The sequence below is a fragment of the Bubalus kerabau genome, chromosome 2 (genome assembly GCF_029407905.1).
Source record: "Bubalus kerabau isolate K-KA32 ecotype Philippines breed swamp buffalo chromosome 2, PCC_UOA_SB_1v2, whole genome shotgun sequence".
Taxonomy (NCBI): Eukaryota; Metazoa; Chordata; class Mammalia; order Artiodactyla; family Bovidae; genus Bubalus; species Bubalus kerabau.
In genome coordinates, this window is record NC_073625.1 from 199,135,354 (window position 1) to 199,159,898 (window position 24,545).

General features: G+C 38.2%; 1 protein-coding gene across 3 annotated transcripts in view; it reads right to left on the minus strand.

Annotated features, from left to right (window-relative positions):
• The window catches only part of ANKRD28 (ankyrin repeat domain 28), a 216,289-nt gene that overhangs the window by 117,305 nt on the left and 74,439 nt on the right, over nucleotides 1-24,545 (minus strand). The window contains exons 1-2 of one of the 3 annotated variants that reach the window (XM_055569968.1): nucleotides 8,112-9,000; nucleotides 6,263-6,346 (exon numbers count right to left, since the gene is read on the minus strand). In XM_055569968.1, the coding sequence (XP_055425943.1) occupies nucleotides 6,263-6,346; nucleotides 8,112-8,306 (279 nt within the window). In that variant the 5' untranslated portion in view covers nucleotides 8,307-9,000. Of the gene's footprint in view, nucleotides 1-6,262; nucleotides 6,347-7,464; nucleotides 9,001-24,545 lie in introns of those variants that run through there. The other 2 variants (XM_055569969.1, XM_055569970.1) reach the window with 2 other exon arrangements.

The window sequence follows — 24,545 nt, forward strand, 5'->3', positions numbered from 1 at the left end:
GAGAGAGTAAAGCAACCTCATTTCCATGATCCCAGAAAGTATTTTTGAAAGCTTAACAGACGTCAGTATTTTTAAGACTACTTTGGCAAAATCAATTCTAAAAAATTTTCAATAAAAAAGTACATCTAAATTTAGAAACCAATATGCAAAATATACAAGGTAGCATTTTCAAAATTATCAAGCTTATATGATACAGGCAAGATCTACTGACTAGTTCTTAAATCAACTCTTCTGAGTTTAAAAAGGGTCACAGTCACAGAATTCATAATCTAAGACTTCCTCTGATTTAAACACTGAAAGCACTGTTGGCTGGATTATAATTACCCCTGGTTTGATACTACTTTGAATGACATTTTTATCCAGCCCAAAACTATGGCACTAAGGGAGGCTTGTTTATTCACTTATTTGCAATGCTAAAATTTACCAGTATTTGATTATGAAATTTAGGATTACATTTGTATACAGAATGTGGACGTTAACTTTTAGGGGGAAAAAATCCATTTTTTTTAAAACCATTACTGTTTTATGGCACTATTTGGCAAAAGAAACAAATATCTCGAATTTACTTTTTAACTTCCCCAGGTTCTGTCAAATCCACATAGGTTCAAATTCTGTTCTGCCAAACACTTCCTGAGTTTTATTTTTGTCACCTATTGCTGGAATGGAAATGTCAACCTACCAACTTTACAAGATTGTTGTGTGAGTTACAGCAAGTAACCATAAAAAGGTTTAGGCACACTGCTGCCTCTGAAATACAAACTCAATAATTAACACCAATTTATATTACTCTGGATAGAAAAAAACAATTCCTGCTTGTGGAAAATTTTCTAATAAAGTCATACCTTTCCTCTGAAATGTGTAATTAATATTTCAAATTATTTGGGCTCCATAATATGGCATTAAATTCTGATAATACTAGGGAAAGGTATTATTATTATTGCCATATAAATCTGAAAACACAAATGAAAACTTCTGGACAAAAGCAGATCATTCGTCTGACATTTTTAGTGCCTTTAAGTTTAGGGCGTGAAAAAAACCATGAGGGCCGTTAATGTAAACCTACACATTTTACAACAAAAGTGAGTCCTAAAGAGTAAAATGGATTTGTGGCTCAGCTGGTAAAGAGTCTGCCTGCAATGAGGGAGACCTGGGTTTGATTCCTGGCTTGGGATGATCCCCTGGAGAAGAGGAAAGGCTACCCACTCCAATATTCTGGCCTGGAGAATTCCATGGACTATATAGTCTATGAGGTCACAAAGAGTCAGACACAACTGAGCAACTTTCACTTTCACAATAAGGTCTAAGAAGCACTTAGACCTTTCAAATTATATTCCTGTTCAAATATCTTGTAAACTGTTCTTTACATTGTTGCTGTTCAGTTGTTCAGTCATATTCAACTCTTTGCGACCCCATGGATTGCAGCACACCAGGCTTCCCTGTCCTTCATTGTCTCCCAGTTTGCTCAAACTTACAGCCATTGAGTCAATATGCCATCCAACCATCTCATCCTCTGTCACCCCTTTCTCCTTCTGCCCTCAATCTTTCCAGCATTAAGGTCTTTTCCAATGCATCAGCTCTTTGCATCAGCTGGCCTGTCCAGAGTACTGAAGCTTCAGCTTCAGCATCAGTCTCTTCCAGTGAATATTCAGGGTTGATTTCCTTTAGGATGGACTGGTTGGATCTCCTTGCTGTCCAAGGGACTGTAAAGAGCCTTCTCCAGCACTACAGTTCAAAAGCATCAATTCTTTAGCGCTCAGCCTTCTTTATGGTCCAACTCTCACATATGTACATCACTAATGGAAGAACCATACCGACCTCTGCCAGCAAAGTGATGACTCTGCTTTTTAATAGGCTGTCTAGGTCTGCCATAGCTTTTCTTCCAAGGAGTAAGCGTCTTTTCATTTCATGGCTGCAGTCACGATCTACAGTGATTTTAGAGCCCAAGAAAATAAAGTCTCTCACTGTTTCCACTGTTTCCCCATCTATTTGCCATGAAAGGGATGGGACTAGATGCAATGATCTTTGTTTTTTCGAGTTTTAAGCCAGCTTTTCACTCTCCTCTTTCACTTTCATCAAGAGGCTCTTTACTTTCTCTTCACTTTCTGCCATTAGGGTAGTGTCATCTGCATATCTGAGGTTACTGTTATTTTTCCTGGTGATCCTGATTCTAGCCTGCGTTTCATCCAGCCCTGCACTTGGCATATAACAAGCAGGGTGACGATATACAGCCTTCATGTACTCCTTTCCGAATTTTGAACCAGTTCACTGTTCCATGACTAATTCTAACTGTTATTTCTTGATCTGCATACAGATTTCACAGGAGGCAGGTATGATGGTTTGGTATTTCCATCTTTTAAGAAAATTTTCCAGTTTGTTGTGATCCACAGAGTCAAAGGCTTTAGCATAGTCAATGAAACAGGTTTTTTTCTGGAATCCTTTTGCTTTTTCTATGATCCAGCGGATGTTGGCAATTTGATCTCTGGTTCCCCTGCCTTTTCTAAATCCAGCTGGTACATCTGGAAGTTTTTTGTTCACATACTGTTGAAACCTAGCTTAAAGGATTCTGAGCATTACCTTGCTAGCATGTGAGATGAGTGCAATTGTGTGGTAGTTTGAACAGTCTTTGGCATTGCCTTTCTTTGGGATTGGAATGAAAACTGACCTTTTCCAGTTCTGTGGCCACTGCTAAGTTTTCCAAATTTGCTGGCATATTGAGTGCAGCACTTTCACAGCATCATCTTTTAGGATTGGAAATGGCTCAGCTGGAATTCTACCATCTCCACTAGCTTTGTTCGTAGATGAGCTTCCTAAGGCCCACTAGACTTCGCACTCCAAGATGTTTGGCTCTAGGCGAGTGATCACACCATGTTGGTTATCCGGGTCATTAAGATCTGTTTTGTACAGTTCTTCTGTGTATTCTTCCCACCTCTTCTTAATCTTTTCTGCCTCTGTTAGGTCCATACTGCTTCTGTCCTTTAGTGTACCCATCTTTGCATGAAATGTTCCCTTGGTATCTCAAATTTTCTTGGAGAGTTCTCTAGTCTTTCCCATTCTATTGTTTCCCTCTTTCTTTGCATTGTTCACTGCAGAACATTCACTTGAGAAGAGACGCAAAAAGCAACAGAGGAAAGGAAAGATACACCCATCTGAATGCAGAGTTCCAAAGAACAGCAAGCAGAGATAAGAAAGCCTTCTTAAATTCTTTAAATTATGAATATCAACCTTCCTTTGAATTTTTTTTTTTTAACTTTTCCACCTATTTGGCATACAGTGCTTCTTCCACATCTGAGTGACCTATTTTTCTAAAAGTTTGCTATTTCAACTGTTTTTAGGCAATCAAAAATCTTCTACTAGGTTACCTATCCAAACAACTATTTCCCTTTATTCCTTCCTGAAAATGCTGATTTTCTCCAGATAGAGTTCAATATAATCACTGAGGATAAGCTGCTATTCTCATGCCACAGGATGAACCTGGTGATGAACAATGACTTTTCTAAGCAAAAAGCTAATCCCATTCTACCTCTGCTGGTGGACTGGTTTACAGTGGGCTTGTAACCAAGGAATCTCAGGGAGTTTTGTAGGGATTCTGAAAAAGAGCTTTTGCTTGATTAAAGAAGAAAAAAAGGAAATTTACAGAGAGTTTCCTTTCCAGTTTTTCTGGTTGTTTGTCTTAAGTGCAGGATGCAGCAGTTATCTCTTTACCAGGAGGAGAAAGCCAAGAGTCTCAGAGAGAAGCTCACCCAGGGCCATGATATTATTGTCTTAACCAAGCCCCAAACACCCTGTTCCGGACTAAATTCCTGTATAAGCAACAAATTCCTGTATTTACTTAGATAGTCAACCACTTGTGGGCCAAAGTCTCCAAAAAGAAAACTCCCATATTTTCTAGTGAAATCATCTCAGGTAGCTTCTATAATAAAAGACTTCCTTCTCAGACCAAAGTATATGAACGCATAATATTTATATCAGTTTTTAAAAAATCAGATACGTTACTAAGAAAGATGCTATTTAGTGGTCCATAGTATTCAATACTTCAGGATATGACTCAAGAAGCTAACCTAAATTAATAACAATGCTTATTTAACAGTATAGAGACAAATCTGAACTCTTATACCCACTCTAAGAACAAAAATAACTTAAAAAAATGTAAGTTTCAAAAAGATGTCATTCTCAAATATTCATTTGAATAAATTATTTTAGAAAACACCACTGCTGCACTGACATAAAGCTTAAAAATATTTTATTACCTATCCAGAATGAGTAGGTTTTATGTTATAGAACAGTGTAAGTTTTATTACAAACATACACTTGCCTCTTAAAATCCTATGCAATTCCTTATCATGGAGGATAAAAATAAGGGGAAAAAATTGCCACCCTAAATTACAAGAATGGCCAAAGACTTAACAAATATGATGATGACAATACTGTCAATTATCAAGAGTCACAAGAAGAAAGGAACCATTAAAAAATTGTCAAAACCCCATGAATCATTAAAGACAAAGTCACCCTCAAGAAGGGTCTACTGATTTGAAACACTAACCAAGCTTTTAGTTCTAAGCGTGGGTCTATGTTTCAGACAAGCGATCAAGCTAGCAGATGTTAACAAACAATATTTTAAAAGTAAGCAAAGAAAGGAATCTGTAAGGAGAAAAGCAAAGACGAAAAGTCATAAAAGTTAAGAGGTCACACACTACAGACACAGAACAGTTTCTAAGGATATCACAGTGGAATAAACTGATTCTCAAAAACAATCTTTTGAGCATAAAACTTTTAAAATTTAAGATAAGTTGATTATTATAGCAGAAAAGCAGTTGGCTATATTGAGGCTTTATAATGATAGAGATATTAACCATGGTTAGTAGGATTATACACCAAACTTCCTCAATAAGATAAGATTTGTTAGTTCTGTTTAAAACAAACAAAAAACAGTATGTTAAATAGAACAGAATGCCTTTTTCTCCTTTTCCTAAGTGTATACCCCTACAATTATTTTGTCTTGAGTATACTCTCCAGGGAGAAGGCAATGGCACCCCACTCCAGGACACCCCAATTATATAAAGTAACCAGCACTTCATTTAAAATAAATCCTGAATGAGGTAAATGTTTCCAGTAAATATAAACTTAAACACAATGATTAAGGGAAAAATGTAACGATAGCATTTTGGTTACATTTTAGAATGTAAGGATGAATCATTTTAACTAACGATTCGAATTTACTCAGTTAATTCAACCTTAAAAAATAAGATACTTCTTATATCTACTTAACATCAAGTGGTCACGATAGCACGGTCCAAAAGAACAGGGGAAAGATGAGAGCTGGAGATGAGCTGGCAGAACACGGCTTTCTTAGAACTGGCCAATCAATTCCAGGTCATCTGTTTTGCTGTTGCTATAGGGACCTTATGAATCACGACTTCTCCCTACTCTCCATCATTTAGAGAAGTGAATAACGTATGAAAAAGATACTGAAAACATTAACTTCCAGTAAAAATATATACACTAAAAATTTTGATTTTATTACAGTTAATTATATATTTTCACCCAGCTCAGCTTAGTAAATTAAAAAGTTTTGCCACTGGAGAAACATACACAGAATTATCTACATACCCACTCTTTCCAAAACTGTCCCTCACGTCAGTCCTGAATGTTAAATCCACTGTATCTTTAAAAGTCTGAAGAACTTTCAAACAATGTTTTTATTTACTGTGATACCCAAACAGATGCATCTTTGTGTATAATGTTTACCATGATTGCTTACAGAAAGCAAATTTGACCTCAGAACCAAGTTAGATATATTATAAATTTAAGATATGTCTCTTATTTTAAGTTCACAAAAAAGAATCGTCATCTGAATATTTAACAGTGAAGTGTCATGACGTCTGTAACTTACTTTCAAATGGGATTCAGAAAAAGAATAAATATATGTGTAGTATAAAAATAACTTGTGTAAATATTGGAGAGAAAGCAAATACGGCAAATGTTATCAATGATGGAGATTATATGGGTATTCAAAGAAGTTTTTCAACTTTTCTGTGAAAAATTTCAAAGTAAAAGGTTGGGGGAACAAAATTCCTTCACTGACTCCTAGTTGTCCTAGGTTTTAGTAATTACCCTGAATATACACGTCCAGTCCTTTCCTTTTTGCCTCAAGACCTTTCTACCTTTGCTTAGACAAACTTACAGAATTGTGTTAGGTCTTTTAAAAAAATCATCAACTCTAGCAAAGTACGCTTCAAGGCTGGTATCAGTGAAACTGTTTTACCTGAAAGTTAACATCTTCTTTCTTAAATATTAGTGCTCGAACTTCATCAGGATCTCCATTAAATATAGCTTGCACCAGTGAGGGCTAAAATACAAGAGAGTAATAAAAACATTAATCATACCACATGGATGATTCTAAAGCTATTTCCACATAACTTTTAAATCTAAAATTTTTCTTCCCTATCACAACAAAAATCACTTGGCTTTTGACATGAACCAAGTTTCATGAAGTCAAATTATATGAAAGTACAAGATTCCTCTTTGGAAAAAAGAGTAGGCCTAATTAAAAAACAATCAATTCCATATGACCAAAATTAGGTAGTATAATACCATAATTAGATTTTATATGAGTGGAAACCTTTTTTTATACAGATGGTAAGAAGAAAGTATCTTCCAAATAAATACAAGTGAGACATCTCAACACATACTTGCAGGACACAGCTCGTCAAACAGGCATTTGACAAGGAGCCCACAGAGGAAGCCTCCTCGAGCAGCTCTGTTTCGGGCACCCGAATAATTTGCATGAGTTAGCATTCCATGTGTAAAGATAAAAATCCAAAGAAAACCTGACAGCTGATGAAAATCACTGCTATTCAAAGACCAAAAATTACTGTAAATCTGAGTAACATGAAGAGGCAGACACATGCATGTCTAAATATAACAAGTTCTTAATCAACGATATAGCTTCTCTGATAAGGTATCACATTATACTCTCAAACAAAAAGTTAATTGACAAAGCTTTAAAAATAAAATTAAAGATGAAGCCTGATTCTTTTTCTGTAACAGCCCTGCATGTACATATATAAAATTCACTACAGAGAAGGCTGTGCCTCGGTGCTGCTGGCAACAGCCAACTTTCCTAAAACACACAGTTCCTCATACTTGCCACATCAGTTTCTAAAACCACAAGTAAAAACTGAAACATGGGTGCTGTAGCCTACTATCCTCAAATTATTTTTTAAACTCATTTTAACAGATTAAGAGATAAAGTCTGAAATGTTATCTAAACATCTGAAAAAGTGAAAATAGGAAATGTGTGCATTTATACACAAGTAATATTACATCACACTCACACACCTATATTGCTTTCACTTGGGTTTTTAATGTAACTAGTGGAAATTAACTTGCATTTATTCTTAAAAAATAAAATTTACCCTGCTAGTTCAGTAAAAGATAGTAAACATATAAACTCTTGTATCTTACCAATACATTTCCCGAAGGTGCAGAATGTAGGGATTTATTTTCCTGTGGCAATTTACAAATGAATGCAGGAGACTCATCTTCTACCTCCTCCAAAACAACAATACACACTCGACTCATTCGTTCTTTTAAAAAGCTGAATTCTAAGCTATGTGATAAAAGTCACAGATGGAAGAGCACAAGTAGCTTTTCCTCCTCTTCTGTACAGCACTTAGAATCATCCTTGAAATAGCACAGCTGGTGTTTTTAAAGTTAATAAGTACTATCAGAAAAACTAAAGCTTAAAATTATAACTACATAACTTCCTAAAAAAAAAAAAAACAAACAACCCCAAATTCTATTATTTTGTCGGGTTACTGTAAAACTTAAAAGAAATTTCACATCAACATGTCAAGAACTAAAACTGAATCCAGAACAAGCTCATTTAAGACTATTTTTCCGCTACCAAAATAGTCATATTACTACTCTGTTTTACAGAAATTCACTTGCATAAAAAGATCACTGTCTGGGTGATAGCACCACACACAACAGAATAAGATGAGGAGCAAGTGCTGAGACAGACGATCACAGCTATACCCACTCCTGCCTGCAAGGTCATAGTTACCAGCAGCTGGCTTGCTTATCATTGAAAATAAAATATAAAATCTCACTATTCGGTTTCCACTTCTAATTTGTCTCCACTTCTTCAGCTTCGCTGGTTTAATATAGATACTATCCAGAAAAAAAAAAAAAAAAAAAATACAGCTAGAGCTCTCAAAATGTTGCTCAGAGGTTGACAATTCTTTCTGTGTTTGAAAAAGAAAAAAAAAACAACACTCTGCATTAATAGCAAAGCTGCAGTACATTTACATGCAATGAGTCAGACCACAAGAGACAATAGGACTCTTGGTACTAGAATACGGCTTGATTAATCCAGATATTCCATATAAGAGAAGAAACAGTTAGCTTTATTCCCATCGACAGCACAGGAAAAGCAGAGTGTTCATTCTTCCTCCATCAGGCAGTGGTCTGTGGCTGCTCCAGCAAAAGGGCACAGGCACCAAGCAGAAACGGTGTTAGCGGAGAATCCTAATGGAACAGGCAGGCTGCGAAGGAATTAGAAGGCATTTGAGCTCAAATTACGGCTTCAGGCTTTTCATTTTTAAAAAAGAGAGGGAGAAAACTCCAGTAGTTTATCATTCCAGTGTTTTCTTTGATCTCCACATGAATGCAGCTTCCATCAAAGAGTCTTCATTCAGAGGAAAAAACAGCAGACTGTGCATCTTCTCTGAGCCAACTACTTTATTCAATCATCTGCCTCTGTGCCAATATAGTTTCCTTCCACTGTGAAAACCGCTACAGTTTTCCTTTTCAGTCGATTTCAGATGCCTTCCTGTTCCTCATATGATCTTGCAAACCGCCACTGACACCTCCAAATGAGTAGTAGGTCCTTAAAAAATAGAGAACCTCAGGATCGGCCCCATAGAAGCATTCCAACTGAGCAACAGTCTGAAGAGCAAGGACTGCAGAACTGCAGGGTGAAATGCCTAGTAATGCTCACATGTTTCACTTACCAGAGAGCTGAGCTACTGCTCCGGATGTGACTTCCTCCAGCAGGAGAAAAAAACAGTGCGTTTGGGCAGCCTTCACAATTAGAAGGTTCATGCCAGTTCTGTGACTAATCCAGATCAAACTAAAAAATTCTATAACCGAAAAATGAGTGCGCTTTTAACATTTTCCACTAAAAGCCACAAGGAAATCTGGTGTACTGCCTCTGCTGACTAACACTGGTTTTAGCAAGTAAACAATTCCAAACAGTTTAACTGCTTTCGTATGTTACAATACAGCAAATGTTTAACCCTATAGTGACAGCTGCAGTGAGAATGTCTGCAGTGAACCCATGAAAGAGAACTAGAGACGGAGGAGCATTTTATGAGAACATAAACACCATAAACCCACGGTTTTCTTCCTATTTCCTCAAGACCATTTTTAGATGTATGTTATTTTCAAGAATGTAAACAAGTTTAAACAAAAGAAATTTAAGATTTATTAACAATTTCTGAGTTGTTAAATTTAGTCAACCAAATCATGTTTTGAAAGAGAAAAATGATAATCCCATATTGGAGAAATTCTAATTGTAAAATTCTACTAATCACTTGGATTTCACAAAAGAAATAATACTGTCTTCCCATCTGGATGTGGAACAAAGCCTTAAAATCTGTTGAGTAGCTACATAAATCTATTGTTTCAAGTCCTTGGTAGTGAATTATCTATATGCCAAAAAGGTAAAGGGTTAACACAAAGCAAAGAATCTTCTCCCTTCCTATAAAAGTAATTATCCTGGAGCTACAAATAAGTGTTAAAAACAACCAATTTATAGTTGGCTTTCTCCGTTTCCTCCCCATTTCTTGGTTTACTAATGACGGGGTTATTTTCCCACAGAAAAATGACAAGAAAATACTATGATTCCGCCTCAATCTTTGTTTTCATCTGTCAACCAGCATTTTTATTAATAAACATAATAGCTATTCCTGAACATTTGTGATGTGCTAGATGTTACATTCTCATTTAATATTCACAGTGGCCTTGCTACATTCCCATATGTAGAGAGAAAAAACAGACTTAGAAATTACTATATCCATAGTTGGCAAATTAGTAAAGCTGTACCTAATTGTAAACACATGCTCTTTCTAATCTACTCTGCTTCCACTGACTGTACGCATACACTCTCGTCAAAGAGTTCTGTAATCTATAATACCAGACTGTAAAAGTGATCTTAGAAGACAAATCATCTAAATGATTGTGAAAAGTTTAGGTAACAAAGTAACATACTATTTACTGCAATAATATTCCCAAACAAGTTATTTTTAAATAGGTACTTCAGGGCTAATGTTACCTCACACACTTAAGTCAGTTGATTTATCAGAACACTAAAAAAAAAAAAGGAAAAAAAATCCAGCATAATATAAACAAGAAAGCCAGAATTTAACAACAAAACGCATTATCAATTTATGAAAAAACCTATAACCCTAACATAACTGTACTAAAATACTAAAGTGTGCTAAAAATTCAGTTATTTTTAAAAATACAAACGGTTTTAAGTCAAAATAAAGACAGGCAAGTATTCTGTGCATGAAGCCAGTACAGTAACAATATACTGTCACTGTCGGGGGCCTCGCCCCCAGACAAAATCTCTGTTTATACGGATAATTTTAGCTTGTTCTAAAGTCTCCAGTACATAACTTCACCTGCTTAGACCTAGGCAGGTACATCCTGTTTTCTTGCTCTAGGTCAAATTCTATACTTTGGTTTTTCCCAAACAGAAAGCAAGCTCCTTGAAGGTAGGGGCTATGTTACATACATATTGTTTCCTCCAATATCTCCATCTGTAAATAATTTCACTGAAATAAATTCTATTATGTCACAAGACTCAGGAATAGAGTGGAAAAAATATAAAAGACAGTGGGGGCAGGATTCATGTATTTTAACCAGTAAACATGGGGGTATTAAAGTGCAGCACAATGAATTCCGTGCCTCTAGGGGGAGAGCAACTTAAACGTGTAAAATGACAGTATATAAAATGATACTGATGACGGTTCAAACTACGGGCTCGGCAGTCATCCTGCCTGGAGTTCAGATCCCAAGACAAAGCTGTGTCTTTGAGCAAGCTGCTTTAGTCCTTGAGTCTAAGACTTAGACTTCTGAGAATAATAATCTCCAGAGATGTTCACCTTGGAGACACACTGTAACAGAACACTGATTGAGAAGACAGGCTCTGTAACCAAACTAATCTAATCCGGCTTCCTACTAGGAAACATAACTGTGTGACCTTGAGCAAGTTACTTAACATTTCCGTGAATCATTTCAGTATCTATTAAAGAGCTGACAGAATCTACTTTGTGGTGTTATTAAGAGTAAAGTTTAAAATAAAGATAATAGTATTATTACAGATACTTAGGATAGTTAAAAGATATTCCTTGTGAAACCCTGGATACTGACAACCTGCCCCTACTGGGGAGGTGATTCCGTTTGGGGGTCTGGAGATTCCATCCTGTTACTAAGTCCCCACCCTTTTCAGGCCTCTAGAGAGCCTGCTAGAAACTTTACACTCCTGTAACCAGACTAGTGCTTACCAAGTGTTACTGGGGAAGAGAGCAATAAACTTAGGCAAGAGGTGTTTGTATTCCTCCGCATTCATTGTATTTCACAGCCTAGGGAAAGAGCAAGAATAAAAAGTATTGGCCCATAATACATTAAGTTATAAAAAAAATACTGAAACATTGTATGTTAACAGTGTCATACAGCACTGTTTTACATTTCCTACTGAATATGACAGGCCCCCTAATTTCAAGGCATTCACATCTTAAAGGACATGGGTAAGTGAGTACTGAAAACACTGCTGTGGCTTAGTCGCTAAGCCCTGTCCCAACATTTAGCGACCCTGTGGACTGTAGCCCAACTAGGCTCCTCTGTCCATCCTGGACAAGAACACTGGAGAGAGTTGTCCTTTCCTCTTCCAGGGCATCTTCCTGACCCAGGGATGGCGCCCAGGTCTGCTGCACTGGCATGAGGAGTCTATCGCTGAGCCATCAAGGGAAGCCACTGAAGAAATCAGGAATGGAGAAAATGGCTAGGAGGAAAAATGGACAATAACTGCAGATTTAATTCAACAATGGGGTTTTTGCCGTTATCAGTTGAACAATGCAAGAAAATGTTTTTTTTGTGTGTGTGTGAGGCATTTAATTTTTAGGCCATATCAGATTAACTTTTTAATAGGCCAACAATTTCAATGACAACTTCATAATCCTTCCATTCTTTAGACTAAAATGTATCCTCTCAAAAGCTTACTCCCTACTTTTCACAGAGAGTCAATTCATGGAAAAGCTGGCTCAAAATTCTCATTTTACTGATAAAAAGTTTAACATCCTGGAAGATTATTTTTAGGTTCCCCATATTGTTACAACAGAATTTCTTTTCTTGATACAAATGATTTTTCCTTTCTAAACAGTCAACCCAAAGCTCATCTTATCTCTTAAAAATCCATAAACTCCAGATTGATTATTACAGAATAAAATATTTTATCGAGGGTATGCCAAATGATTACTCTGCACCAAATTAGTCTGAGTATTAAAAAATAAAAGCTTGTGGTAAAAAATGGTGGGTGCAAATTATGTTTCAGAAACAGTTCTCACAGTTCAAGAATCCTGAACAATCCTCTTGAGCTATATGCCTCCCCAGTCCATATACTTTGGAAAAAGTCTGTGAACAGATTTAAAAGCAAGCAGGGTACGAGGAAGCAGGGTGGGGGGCGGGGGTGAGGTGCAAAGAATAAAGAAACAGTTGCTCTCTAGTCTACTGGTCAGATTTCCATGTGATTAGCACAGCCACTGCAAAACTGGCACTATATATTTTTTAAATGATGAATTCAAAATCCTTGAAAGAGATCAGATTTAATTCTCCATCTGTAATGTATTTCTCAGCTAGGAAAAGGTCAGTTTTCATTCCAATCCCAAAGAAACGAAATGCCAAAGAATGCTCAAACTACCGCACAACTGCACTCATCTCACACACTAGTAAAGTAATGCTCAAAATTCTCCAAGCCAGGCTTCAGCAAAACATGAACCGGGAACTTCCAGATGTTCAAGCTGGTTTTAGAAAAGGCAGAGGAACCAGAGATCAAATTGCCAACATCCGCTGGATCATCGAAAAAGCTAGAGAGTTCCACAAGAACATCTATTTCTGCTTTCTTGACTATGCCAAAGCCTTTGTGTGGATCACAATAAACTGTGGAAAATTCTGAAAGAGATGGGACCTGCCTCTTGAGAAACCTATATGCAGGTCAGGAAGCAAGTTAGAACTGGACATGGAACAACAGATTGGTTCCAAATAGGAAAAGGAGTACGTCAAGGCTGTATATTGTCACCCTGCTTATTTAACTTATATGCAGAGTACATCATGAGAAACGCTGGGCTGGATGAAGCACAAGCTGGAATCAAGATTGCTGGGAGAAATATCAATAACCTCAGATATGCAGATGACACCACCCTTATGGCAGAAAGTGAAGAAGGACTAAAAAGCCTCTTGATGAAAGTGAAAGAGGAGAGTGAAAAGCTGGCTTAAAGCTCAACATTCAGAAAACTAAGATCATGGCATCCAGTCCCATCACTTCATGGCAAATAGATGGGGAAACAGTGGGGAAACTATGAAATAAAAAGACACTTGCTCCTTGGAAGGAAAGTTATGACCAACCGAGACAGCATATTAAAAAGCAGAGACATTGTCAACAAAGGTCCATCTAGTCAAGGCTATGGTTTTTCCAGTGGTCATGTGTGGATGTGAGAGTTGGACTGTGAAGAAAGCTGAGTGTCGAAGAATTGATGCTTTGGAACTGTGGTGCTGGAGAAGACTCTTGAGAGTCCCTTGAACTGCAAGGAGATCCAACCAGTCCATCCTAAAGGAGATCAGTCCTGGGTGTCCAATGGAAGGACTGATGTTGAAGCTGAAACTCCAATATTTTGGCCATCTGATGCAAAGAGCTGACTCATTTGAAAAGATCCTGATGCTGGGAGGGATTGGGGGCAGGAGGAGAAGGGGACAACAGAGGATGAGATGGCTGGATGGCATCATCGACTTGATAGACATGAGTTTGGGTGAACTCCGGGAGTTGGTGATGGACAGGGACGCCCAGCATGTTGCAGTTCATGGGATCGCAAAGAGTTGGACACGACTGAGCTAGTGAACTGAACTGAACCAATTTTCTAAATGTTTACCCAACCATACTTCTAAAATAGCCAATGTTATCTGAAGACCTCAAGTGGTTTCAACCTACCAGTACTGTATAATGATAAATAATGAACTATTAACCCTTTCATCTTTAATATTACTATATACTTCACAGTGCTAACAGATTCATTTCCGTTGCTCAGTCGTGTCCAACTCTTTGCAACCCCATGGACTGTAGCCCACCAGACTTCCCTGTCCATCACCAACTCCTGGAGCTTTGCTCAAGCTCATGTCCATCAAGTTGGTGATGCCATCCAACCATCTTACCTTCTCTCTGTTTCCTTCTCCTACATTCAATCCTTCCCACAATCCAGGTCTTTTCCAAGGCGTTCTTTGCAAAGAACGCATTTTGCACCCGTTTTTGCCATTTTTCATTCAACTAAAACATACAAGTTTTCAGTTAAGTATACTCACACGACAAAGACAATACCTCCCAGTTTCCCTTTAGCGAGGAGCCACAAGACAAACTTCTAACAAGTATTTTGAGTAGAGGTGTCATGTGGCTTCCAGAAAACTTTCTAGAAGAACAAATGACATATCCATCCTGCTTCCTGGAACATGAAAGATTGGCCACCATCTTAAACCAAATAAGGACCAGAGTCTAGCATAGTGGAAAAGCAAGCTGAATGGGATCTGGGTTCCTGAGGACTCCGTGGGACAGAACTGCCATAAAAGTCCTGGACTGCCTACTTTCTGAAAAGTGGAAGTGTTAGTTGCTCAGTCATATCCCACTCTTAGCAACCCCATGGACTGTAGTCCACCAGGCTCCTCTTTCCATGGAATTCTCCAGGCAAGAATACTGGAGTGGATGTCTAATTCTTTTCCAGGGAATCTTCCTGATCTGGGATCAAACCTGGGTGCTCTGCAGACAGATTCTTTACTGTCTGAGCCACCAGGGAAGTCCACTTACTTCCTGACTTTTATGTTAGAGAGAAATAGTTCTGCCTTGTTTTAAGCCACTGTGATTCTCAGTCTCTTTTCACATGGAGCTGAACCTAACTCCAAATGAGACTCTTATTCTTTCTTTAATCACCAGTCATACCTGTCCAGCCCTGCTCTTCTACCATTCATACTCCAGTACACGTTATAGCCACTTATATTTTCAATAAATGAAATGCACTATAAACATAAGCCATAGCAAATTTAACAGAAACAATCACTTATATACAATAACTTATAAACACAAGCCACAAAAAATTTAACAGAAACAATAAGTGACCAGAAAACAGCTTGAAGAACAACCCACTACATTACGCTGTATAAGCAAAGGAGAATCAACAGAGGGAAAATGAAACAAATGCTTATCACACATATTCTTGCTGAATCCTCCACCACCATCCGTGGGTACTATTTTACAATTTATATACTGAATATACAATTGTATATACAATTTATATATTGTAAATGGGGGCTCAATAACATCCAGTCAGTCAGAGACTCATCCATTCATCTGTATTTATTCCTCATCTACTATGTGTTGGGCTTTCTGCTAGGTCAAGAAAACAAAATTATGAATAAAAAGTCAATCTGTGTTCTAACGAAGCTTACCCACAAATAAATATTACAAAACTAGAAACTGTGACCAACTGTAGAAGGAAAGCAATTCTGGAAGGGAAGGATCTAAAGGAAGGCCCATGTGGTTGGAGCAGCAATCATGAGGGACAAGGGCAGACGCAGCTGGAGAAACAGCAAACTCAGCTTACCCAGGGCTTGGTAAACCAAGTTATAAAGTCTGTGTTTTTTAAAAAAGAATTTCATTTATTTGCTCAGGCTTTTCTCCAGTTGCAGTGAGGGGGGCTACTCTCTAGTGGTGTGTGGGCTTCTCACTGCAGTGCCTCCTTCTGTTGCAGAGTATGGACTCCAGGGAGCTCGGGCTTCAGGAGCTGCGGCACAAAGGCTCAGCAAGTGTGGCTCCCAGGTTCCAGGGTGCAGGCTTAACAGCTGTGGCACACAGGCCGAATGGCTCAGAGGCATGTGGGGTCTTTATCAAACTTAGCAGGTGGACTCTTTATCAAACTTTTACAACTAAAGTTTGTGGTTTTGATTAAGTGACTGAAAAGTTATTAAAACTTTTACAGCAAGGTTTGCTTTAAAAAGATCATCATGGTTTGCTTTAAAAACATTAAGTGGCTTCAGTGTAGAGAGGACTGGAGTAGAAGAAAGGAAGCCAAAACCCAGTTAGGAGACCCCTGCAGTGATCCAGAAGATGAGTGATCTGATCGAGGGTGCTGGGCATGTAAATGGAGAGACATACATTTTAGAAGTGGGACTTACTGGCCATGCTAACAAACTGGATGCAGGAGGGAGGAATCAGGTGGTTTCTCACTTGGGAGACTAGAGCTTGCTAGAGGTCAAGCAGTTTGGGTCTTCTTCAGTTTCTGAATTTACAAAATGGGGACTATGATTTGTTTTATCTTATCTATAGTTCCTTCAAGCTCTCAGTTGGTTTCAAATATTAATCCAAAGTCTCTTAGTATATACTTTCATGATTTGAAAATGAAGTGTTAACAATCCCAAAGCAGCCTAATTCTGCTGCTGCTGCTGCTGCTAAGTCGCTTCAGTCGTGTCCGACTCTGTGCGACCCCAGAGATGGTAGCCTACCAGGCTCTTCTGTCCCTGGGATTCTCCAGGCAAGAACACTGGAGTGAGTTGCCATTTCCTTCTCCAAAGCATGAGAGTGAAAAGTAAAAGTGAAGTCACTCAGCCTAATTCTAGGTGGGTATAAAAACATTCCTAAACAAGGCTAAGATTTGGTTCAATCCTTCTCAAAGTCCAGTACATTGAAATAATCTAAAACCGTTTGGCAAGAATACTTTATTCCTAAAGCATTCACCGAAATAACAATACCAAATAATTCAACAAATACCTAAATATTAATATTTCCACCCCACTCTGTATACCACACCAAAGGATCACAAAATGTCATATATCATCATCACCTTCAAAGACCTCAAACAACCTAGTGATTTTTTGGATATGACACCCAAAACACAGACAACAAAAGCAAATATAAACAAATGGGACTGCACCAAACTAAGACGCTTCGAGACAGCAAAGGAAACCACCAACAAATTGAAAAGACAACCTATGTAATGAGAGGAAATATTTGCAGTCCATGTATCTGTTAAGGGGTTAACATGCAAGATATACAAGGAACACATGCAACTCAACAGCAAAACAAACAAACAAACAAAACCCCACAAAAAAACAAAAACCAAATAACCTGATTTTTAAAATGGGCAAAAGACCCATGTAGGTAGTTTTTCTCCTTCTTTTTTTAAAGTATATATTTTTCTAAAGAAAACATATAAATGACCAATGGGTACATGATGTTCTCATGACATAAGGGTGCATGACATAAGGTGTTCAACATCATTAATAACTAGGGTTATTCAAAGCAAAACCAAAATGAGATTTCATTTCACACCTGTTAGGACAGCTAGTACCATAAAGATGAGACAAGTGTTGGTGAGAACACGGGGAAAAGGAAACCCTTTGTACACTGTTGGTGGGAATGTAGACTGGAACAGCTAGTATGAAAACCAGAGGGAGGTTCCTGAAAAAATTAAATATAAAACTACCACAAGATCCCATGATCTCACTTCTAGGTACACATTCAAGGGAAATTAAGCCAGTATCTCAAAGAGTTATCTCTACCAATGCAGATACAATGCAGAGAGCATCATACTCCTGTGCTCACTGCACCATTATTCACAAAGCCAAGAAATGTAAACAGCCTAAGTGTCTACTGACAGATGAACGGATCAATAAAATGCAGTATATGTGCATGCAATGGAATAGTATTCAGCTATAAAAATGAAGGAAACTGTGCCATTTCCAACAACATGGATGAATCGGAAGGATATTACGATGAGTGAAATAAGCCAGACACAGAAAAATACTGTGATTCCATTTATACGTGAAATCTTAAAAAGCTGAACTCATAGAAGCAGAGGGTAGAATGGAGGAAATGAGGATGGTAGTCTAAGGGTACAAACCTTCAGTTATAAGGTGAATAAATTCTGGGGACCTAACATACAGCTTACTCCTTGGAAGGAAAGTTATGACCAACCTAGATAGCATATCGAAAAGCAGAGACATTACTTTGCTAACAAAGGTCCGTCTAGTCAAGGCTATGGTTTTTCCTGTGGTCATGTATGGATGTGAGAGTTGGACTGTGAAGAAAGCTGAGCGCTGAAGAATTGATGCTTTTGAACTGTGGTGTTGGAGAAGACTCTTGAGAGTCCCTTGGACTGCAAGGAGATCCAACCAGTCCATTCTGAAGGAGATCAGCCCTGGGATTTCTTTAGAAGGAATGATGCTAAAGCTGAAACTCCAGTACTTTGGCCACCTCATGAGAAGACCTGACTCATTGGAAAAGACTCTGATGCTGGGAGGGATTGGGGGCAGAAGAAGAAGGGGACGGCAGTGGATGAGATGGCTGGATGGCATCACCGACTCAATGGACGTGAGTCTGAGTGAACTCTGGGAGTTGGTGATGGACAGGGAGGCCCGGAGTGCTGCGATTCATGGGGTCGCAAAGAGTCGGACACGACTGAGCGACTAAACTGAACTGAACATACAGCACGGTGATGATAATTAACTACTGTATGAAAGCTTTGGATTTGCTGAGAGTAGATCTTGTGTTATTACAAAAGCAAAAAAACAGATAACTATATGAAATGAGAGACTTGCTAGTTAACATGTTCAGCTTGATTGTAGTAACCATTTCATAATATATATTTTATTGTCATGTCATAAACCTTAAACAAACACAGTCTTTACTTGTCAATTATACCTAAATAAAGTTGGAGGAAAAAAGACCTCCTGCAGCCTAAATGAGGTACTACATCATACATGAAAAAAATTAACATGTACAAGGTAAGAACGCAAGATAGTAAAAAGCAATATATATAGAAGACTTAAGTAAGAGGTATAGACTATACCTGTCACTAATGCAGTCACTGGTAAGGAGGATAGTATATGAACTTATGAACTGTAATTGGTATGTAAAGATATATTCTAACTGCCCACCTTCTTTAAAAACTGCTGTCCTTTATAAAGCTATCTATTAGATTGGCGCAAAAGTGACTGGTTTTGCACTGCTGAACTTTGCCATTTGATACCAGAATACATTCTTAAATAAATAAATGTGGTTATGTTATATGTCATTTTAATGCACATTTCTCACTTTATCTTTTTTTGCTCATGACTTATTACTTGCTATTTATTTTATATTTATTTTAGACTAGGGAAATGATGTTACACAAAAAGTAAATTTGAGCAATTTTCTTACTGGAATTCAAAATGGGTTGTAAAGCAGCGGAGACAACTCACAACAATGCATCTGGCCCAGGAACTGCTAACGGATGTATGGTGCGGCAGTGGTTCAAGAAGCTTTGCAAAGGAGACGAGAGCCTTGAAGATGAGGAGTGCAGGGGCAGGCCATCAGAAGCTGACAACAACCAACTGAGAGGATCATCAAAGCTGATCCTCTTGTAACTACAGGAGAAGCTGCTGAAGAGCCTCAACGCTGATCATTCTATGGTCGTTCGGCATTTGAAGCAAACTGGAAAGGTGAAAAAGCTCAGAGTGAATGCCTCACGTGCTGTGTGCTAAGTCACTTCAGTTGTGTCCGACTCTTTGAAATCCAAAGGACACTAGCCCACCAGACTCTTCATGGGATTCGTGCCTCAGGCAAAAAAATCATTTTGAAATATCATCTCCTCTTATTCTACACAACAGTGAACCATTTCTTGATCGGATTGTGATATGTGACCAGAAGTAGATTTTATATGACAACCGGTCATGACCAGCTCAGTACAAAGACAAATTTGCCCCAAAAAGAGGTCACGGTCACTGTTTGGTGGTCTGCTGCCTGTCTGATCCACTACAGCTTTCTGAATCCCAGCAAAACCATGACATCTGAAAAGCATGCTCAGCAAATTAATGAGATGCATCAAAAACTGCAACAGCTGCAGCCTGCACTGGTCAACAGAAACAGCTCAATTCTTCACAACAATGGCCGGATGGATGCATGTCGCATACCAATACTTCAGAAGTTGAATGAATTGGGCTACGAAGTTTGTCTCATCTGCCATATTCACCTGACTTCTCACCAACTAACTACCACTTCTTCCGGCACCTCAACAACTTTTTGCAGGGAAAATGCTTCCACAGCCAGCAGGAAACATATAATTCTTTCCAAGAGTTCGTTGAATCATGAGGCACCGATTTTTATGCTAAAGGAAAAAAAAATCATTGACAAAAATGTGTTGATTGTAGTGGTTCTTATTTTGATTAATAAAGATGGATTTGAGCCTAGGTATGTTCCAGAAAAACATCTATTTCTGCTTTATTGACTATGCCAAAGCCTTTGACTGTGTGGATCACAATAAACTGTGGAAAATTCTGAAAGAGATGGGAATACCAGACCACCTGATCTGCCTCTTGAGAAATTTGTATGCAGGTCAGGTAGCAACAGTTAGAACTGGACATGGAACAACAGACTGGTTCCAAATAGGAAAAGGAGTATGTCAAGGCTGTATATTGTCACCCTGCTTATTTAACTTCTATGCAGAGTACATCATGAGAAACGCTGGACTGGAAGAAGCACAAGCTGGAATCAAGATTGCCGGGAGAAATATCAATCACCTCAGATACGCAGATGACACCACCCTTATGGCAGAAAGTGAAGAGGAACTAAAAAGCCTCTTGATGAAAGTGAAAGTGGAGAGTGAAAAAGTTGGCTTAAAGCTCAACATTCAGAAAACTAAGATCATGGCATCCAGTCCCATCACTTCATGGCAAATAGATGGGGAAACAGTGTCAGACTTTCCTTTTTTGGGCTCCAAAATCACTGCAGATGGTGACTGCAGCCATGAAATTAAAAGACACTTACTCCTTGGAAGGAAAGTTATGACCAACCTAGATAGCATATTCAAAAGCAGAAACATTAATTTGCTAACAAAGGTTCGTCTAGTCAAGGCTATGGTTTTTCCTGTGGTCATGTATGGATGTGAGAGTTGGACTGTGAAGAAGGCTGAGCGCTGAAGAATTGATGCTTTTGAACTGTGGTGTTGGAGCAGACTCTTGAGAGTCCTTTGGACTGCAAGGAGATGCAACCAGTCCATTCTGAAGGAGATCAGCCCTGGGATTTCTTTGGAAGGAATGATGCTAAAGCTGAAACTCCAGTACTTTGGCCACCTCATGAGAAGACCTGACTCATTGGAAAAGACTCTGATGCTGGGAGGGATTGGGGGCAGGAGGAGAAGGGGACGACAGAGGATGAGATGGCTGGATGGCATCACTGACTCGATGGACGTGAGTCTGGGTGAACTCCGGGAGTTGGTGATGGACAGGGAGGCCTGGCGTGCTGTGATTCATGGGGTTGCAAAGAGTCGGACAAGACTGAGTGACTGAACTGAACTGAACTGATGATCATTTAAATTCACAGTCTGAAACGGCAATTACTTTTTTACCAACCTAAATAAATTTCAGTGATGATAATTTTTCTTCCTTTAATTTACCAGAAAGGTGCCTTCTCAAAGAAACCAACAGTCTTCTAGCTCGAACATTTAATATCAAAACCCATTCTTCATCATATTTCAGAGAAAAACATGTTGAAACACTAAAACTATTTCAGGCTAAAACTATTTATAATGCAACAACAGCAGTCAGCTACGCAACATGTAGGTAAGTACCATCTACTAGAAATATAAAGTGAGCCACATACGTAAATTAAAAATTTCAAGCAAACACATCCTAAAATGGTGAGGCATGTAAAATTAATTATAATACTGTGTTATTGAATATCCAAAATACTGCATTAACTTGTAGTCAATATAGTCATCAGATACTTTACTATTAAAACTGTCTTTAAAATTTCCTGTAGAGTTTAGAGTTAAAGCCTACCTCAATGAAAACAGCAAATTGTCATTGGAAATAACTACTCTCTATTCAGATCACGTAAGTTTACAATACATGTGCTCAAGTTGTTCCAAGCATACTTAAAAGTTTTCCAATAACTAAGACAATTAAACACAATTAAGAATTTAGTTCCTCAGTTACAGTAGCCAGCCATTTGGCTGGTGACAATCAGGTTGTACAACACTGACTTAAATCTACAAGAACCAACTTCAATATGCTATCTACATGACTGTCTAAAGACAAAGATCATAGTTTAGATTTTTATGGCAGCTCAGAGTCACTGATGCTAATATGCACTGTTCTACAGTAAAATAAACACCTCAGGAGATAACTGCCTTAGCTGATATTTCCTAAATATTTCTGTCTTAATTTGAATAGCTCACCAGTTCTTTCTTTTTTCTTTGTCTCTTATCTCAAAACATAAAAACATCTAATTTTATCATGGTACAAATCTTGGCTTGAAGACAATAACATACTTTCTTATGAAACAAACTACATGAACTTTATAGGTGCCGTTTTCTATATTCAGAGGCCTCTTCACATATATTAGTATTCCACATAGAGTTCATACACATAACTTAACAAAAACTGGCTAGTCATCGGTCAGCACAGTATTTCTTTGGGTACCTTCGTTCTGGCAAAACGCTGTCCACTGGAGAAGAGAATGGCAAATCACTTCAATATTTTTGCCTTGAGAATCCCATGAAGAGTATGAAAACACAAAAGGATATGACACTGAAACATGAACTCCCCAGGTTGGTAGGTGCCCAATATGCTACTGCAGAGAGCGGCGAAAGCGCTCAGAAAGAATGAGGAGGTTGAACCAAAGTGAAAACAACGCCCAACTGTGGATGTGACTGGTGATGGAACTAAAGTTCGAAAGAAAAATATTGCATAGGAACCAGGAATGTTAGGTCCATGAAAGTTAGGCCCATGGAACGTTAGGTAAATTGGAAGTGGTCAAATAGGAGATGGCCAGAGTGAACATTGACATTTTAGGAATCAGTGAACTAACATGGATCAGAATGGGCAAATTTCATTCAGATGACTATTACATCTACTACTGTGGGCAAGAATCCCTTAGAAGAAATAGAGCAGCCCTCATATGCAACAAAGGAGTTTGAAATGCAGTACTTGGGTTCAATTTCAAAAATAGCAGAATGGTCTCTGTTCATTTCCAAGGCAAACCATTCAACATCACAGTAATCCAAGTCTATGCCCCAATCACTAATGCTGAAGAAGCTGAGCAGTTCTATGAAGAACTACAAGATCTTCTAGAACTAACACTCAAAAAAAAGTCCTTTTCATCATAGGGGACTGGAATGCAAAAGTAGAAAGTCAAGAGATACCTGGAATAACAGGCAAGTTTGGCCTTGGAGTACAAAATGAAGCAGATAAAAGGCTAACAGAATATTGCCAAGAGAACGCACTGGTCATAGTAAACACAAGAGACGACTCTACACATGGACATCACCAGATGGTCAATACCAAAACCAGATGATTACATTCTTTGCAACTGAAAATGGAGAAGCTCTACAGAGTCAGCAAAAACATGACCAAGAGCTGACTGTGGCTTATCATGAACTTCTTATTGCCAAATTTAGACTTAAATTGAAAAAAGTAGGGAAAAACACTAGACCATTCAGGTATGACCTAAATCAAATCCCTTATGATTATTCAGTGGAAGTGCCAAATAGATTCAAGGGATTAGATCTGATAAACAGAGTGCCTGAATAACTATGTGCGGAGCTTTGTGACATTGTACAGGAGGCAGGGATCAAGACCATCCCCACGGAAAAAAAAGGCAAAATAGTTGTCTGAGGAGGCCTTACAAATAGCTGAGAAAAGAAAAGAAGCAAAAGGCAAAGGAGAAAAGGAAAGATACATCCATCTGAATGCAGGGTCCAAAGAAGAGCAAGGAGAAATAAGAAAGGCTTCTTCAGTGTTCAATGCAAAGAAATAGAGGGAAATAATAGAATGGGAAAGACTAGAGATCTCATCAAGAAAATTAGAGCTACCAAGGGAGTATTTCATGCAAAGATGGGCACAACAAAGGAAAGAAATGGTATGGACCTAACAGAAGCAGAAGATATTAAGAAGAGGTGGCAAGAATACACAGAAGAACTATACAACAAAGATCTTCACGACCAAGATAATCACGATGGCATGATCACTCATCTAGAGCCAGACATCCTGTAATGCAAAATCAAGTGGGCTTTAGGAGGCATCATTATGAACAAAGCTAGTGGAGGTGATGGAATTCCAGTTGAACTATTTCAAATCCTAAAAGATGATGCTGTGAAAGTGCTGCATTTGATATACCAGCAAATTTGGAAAACTCAACAGTGGCCACAGGACTGGAAAAGGTGAGTTTTCATTCCAATTCCAAAGAA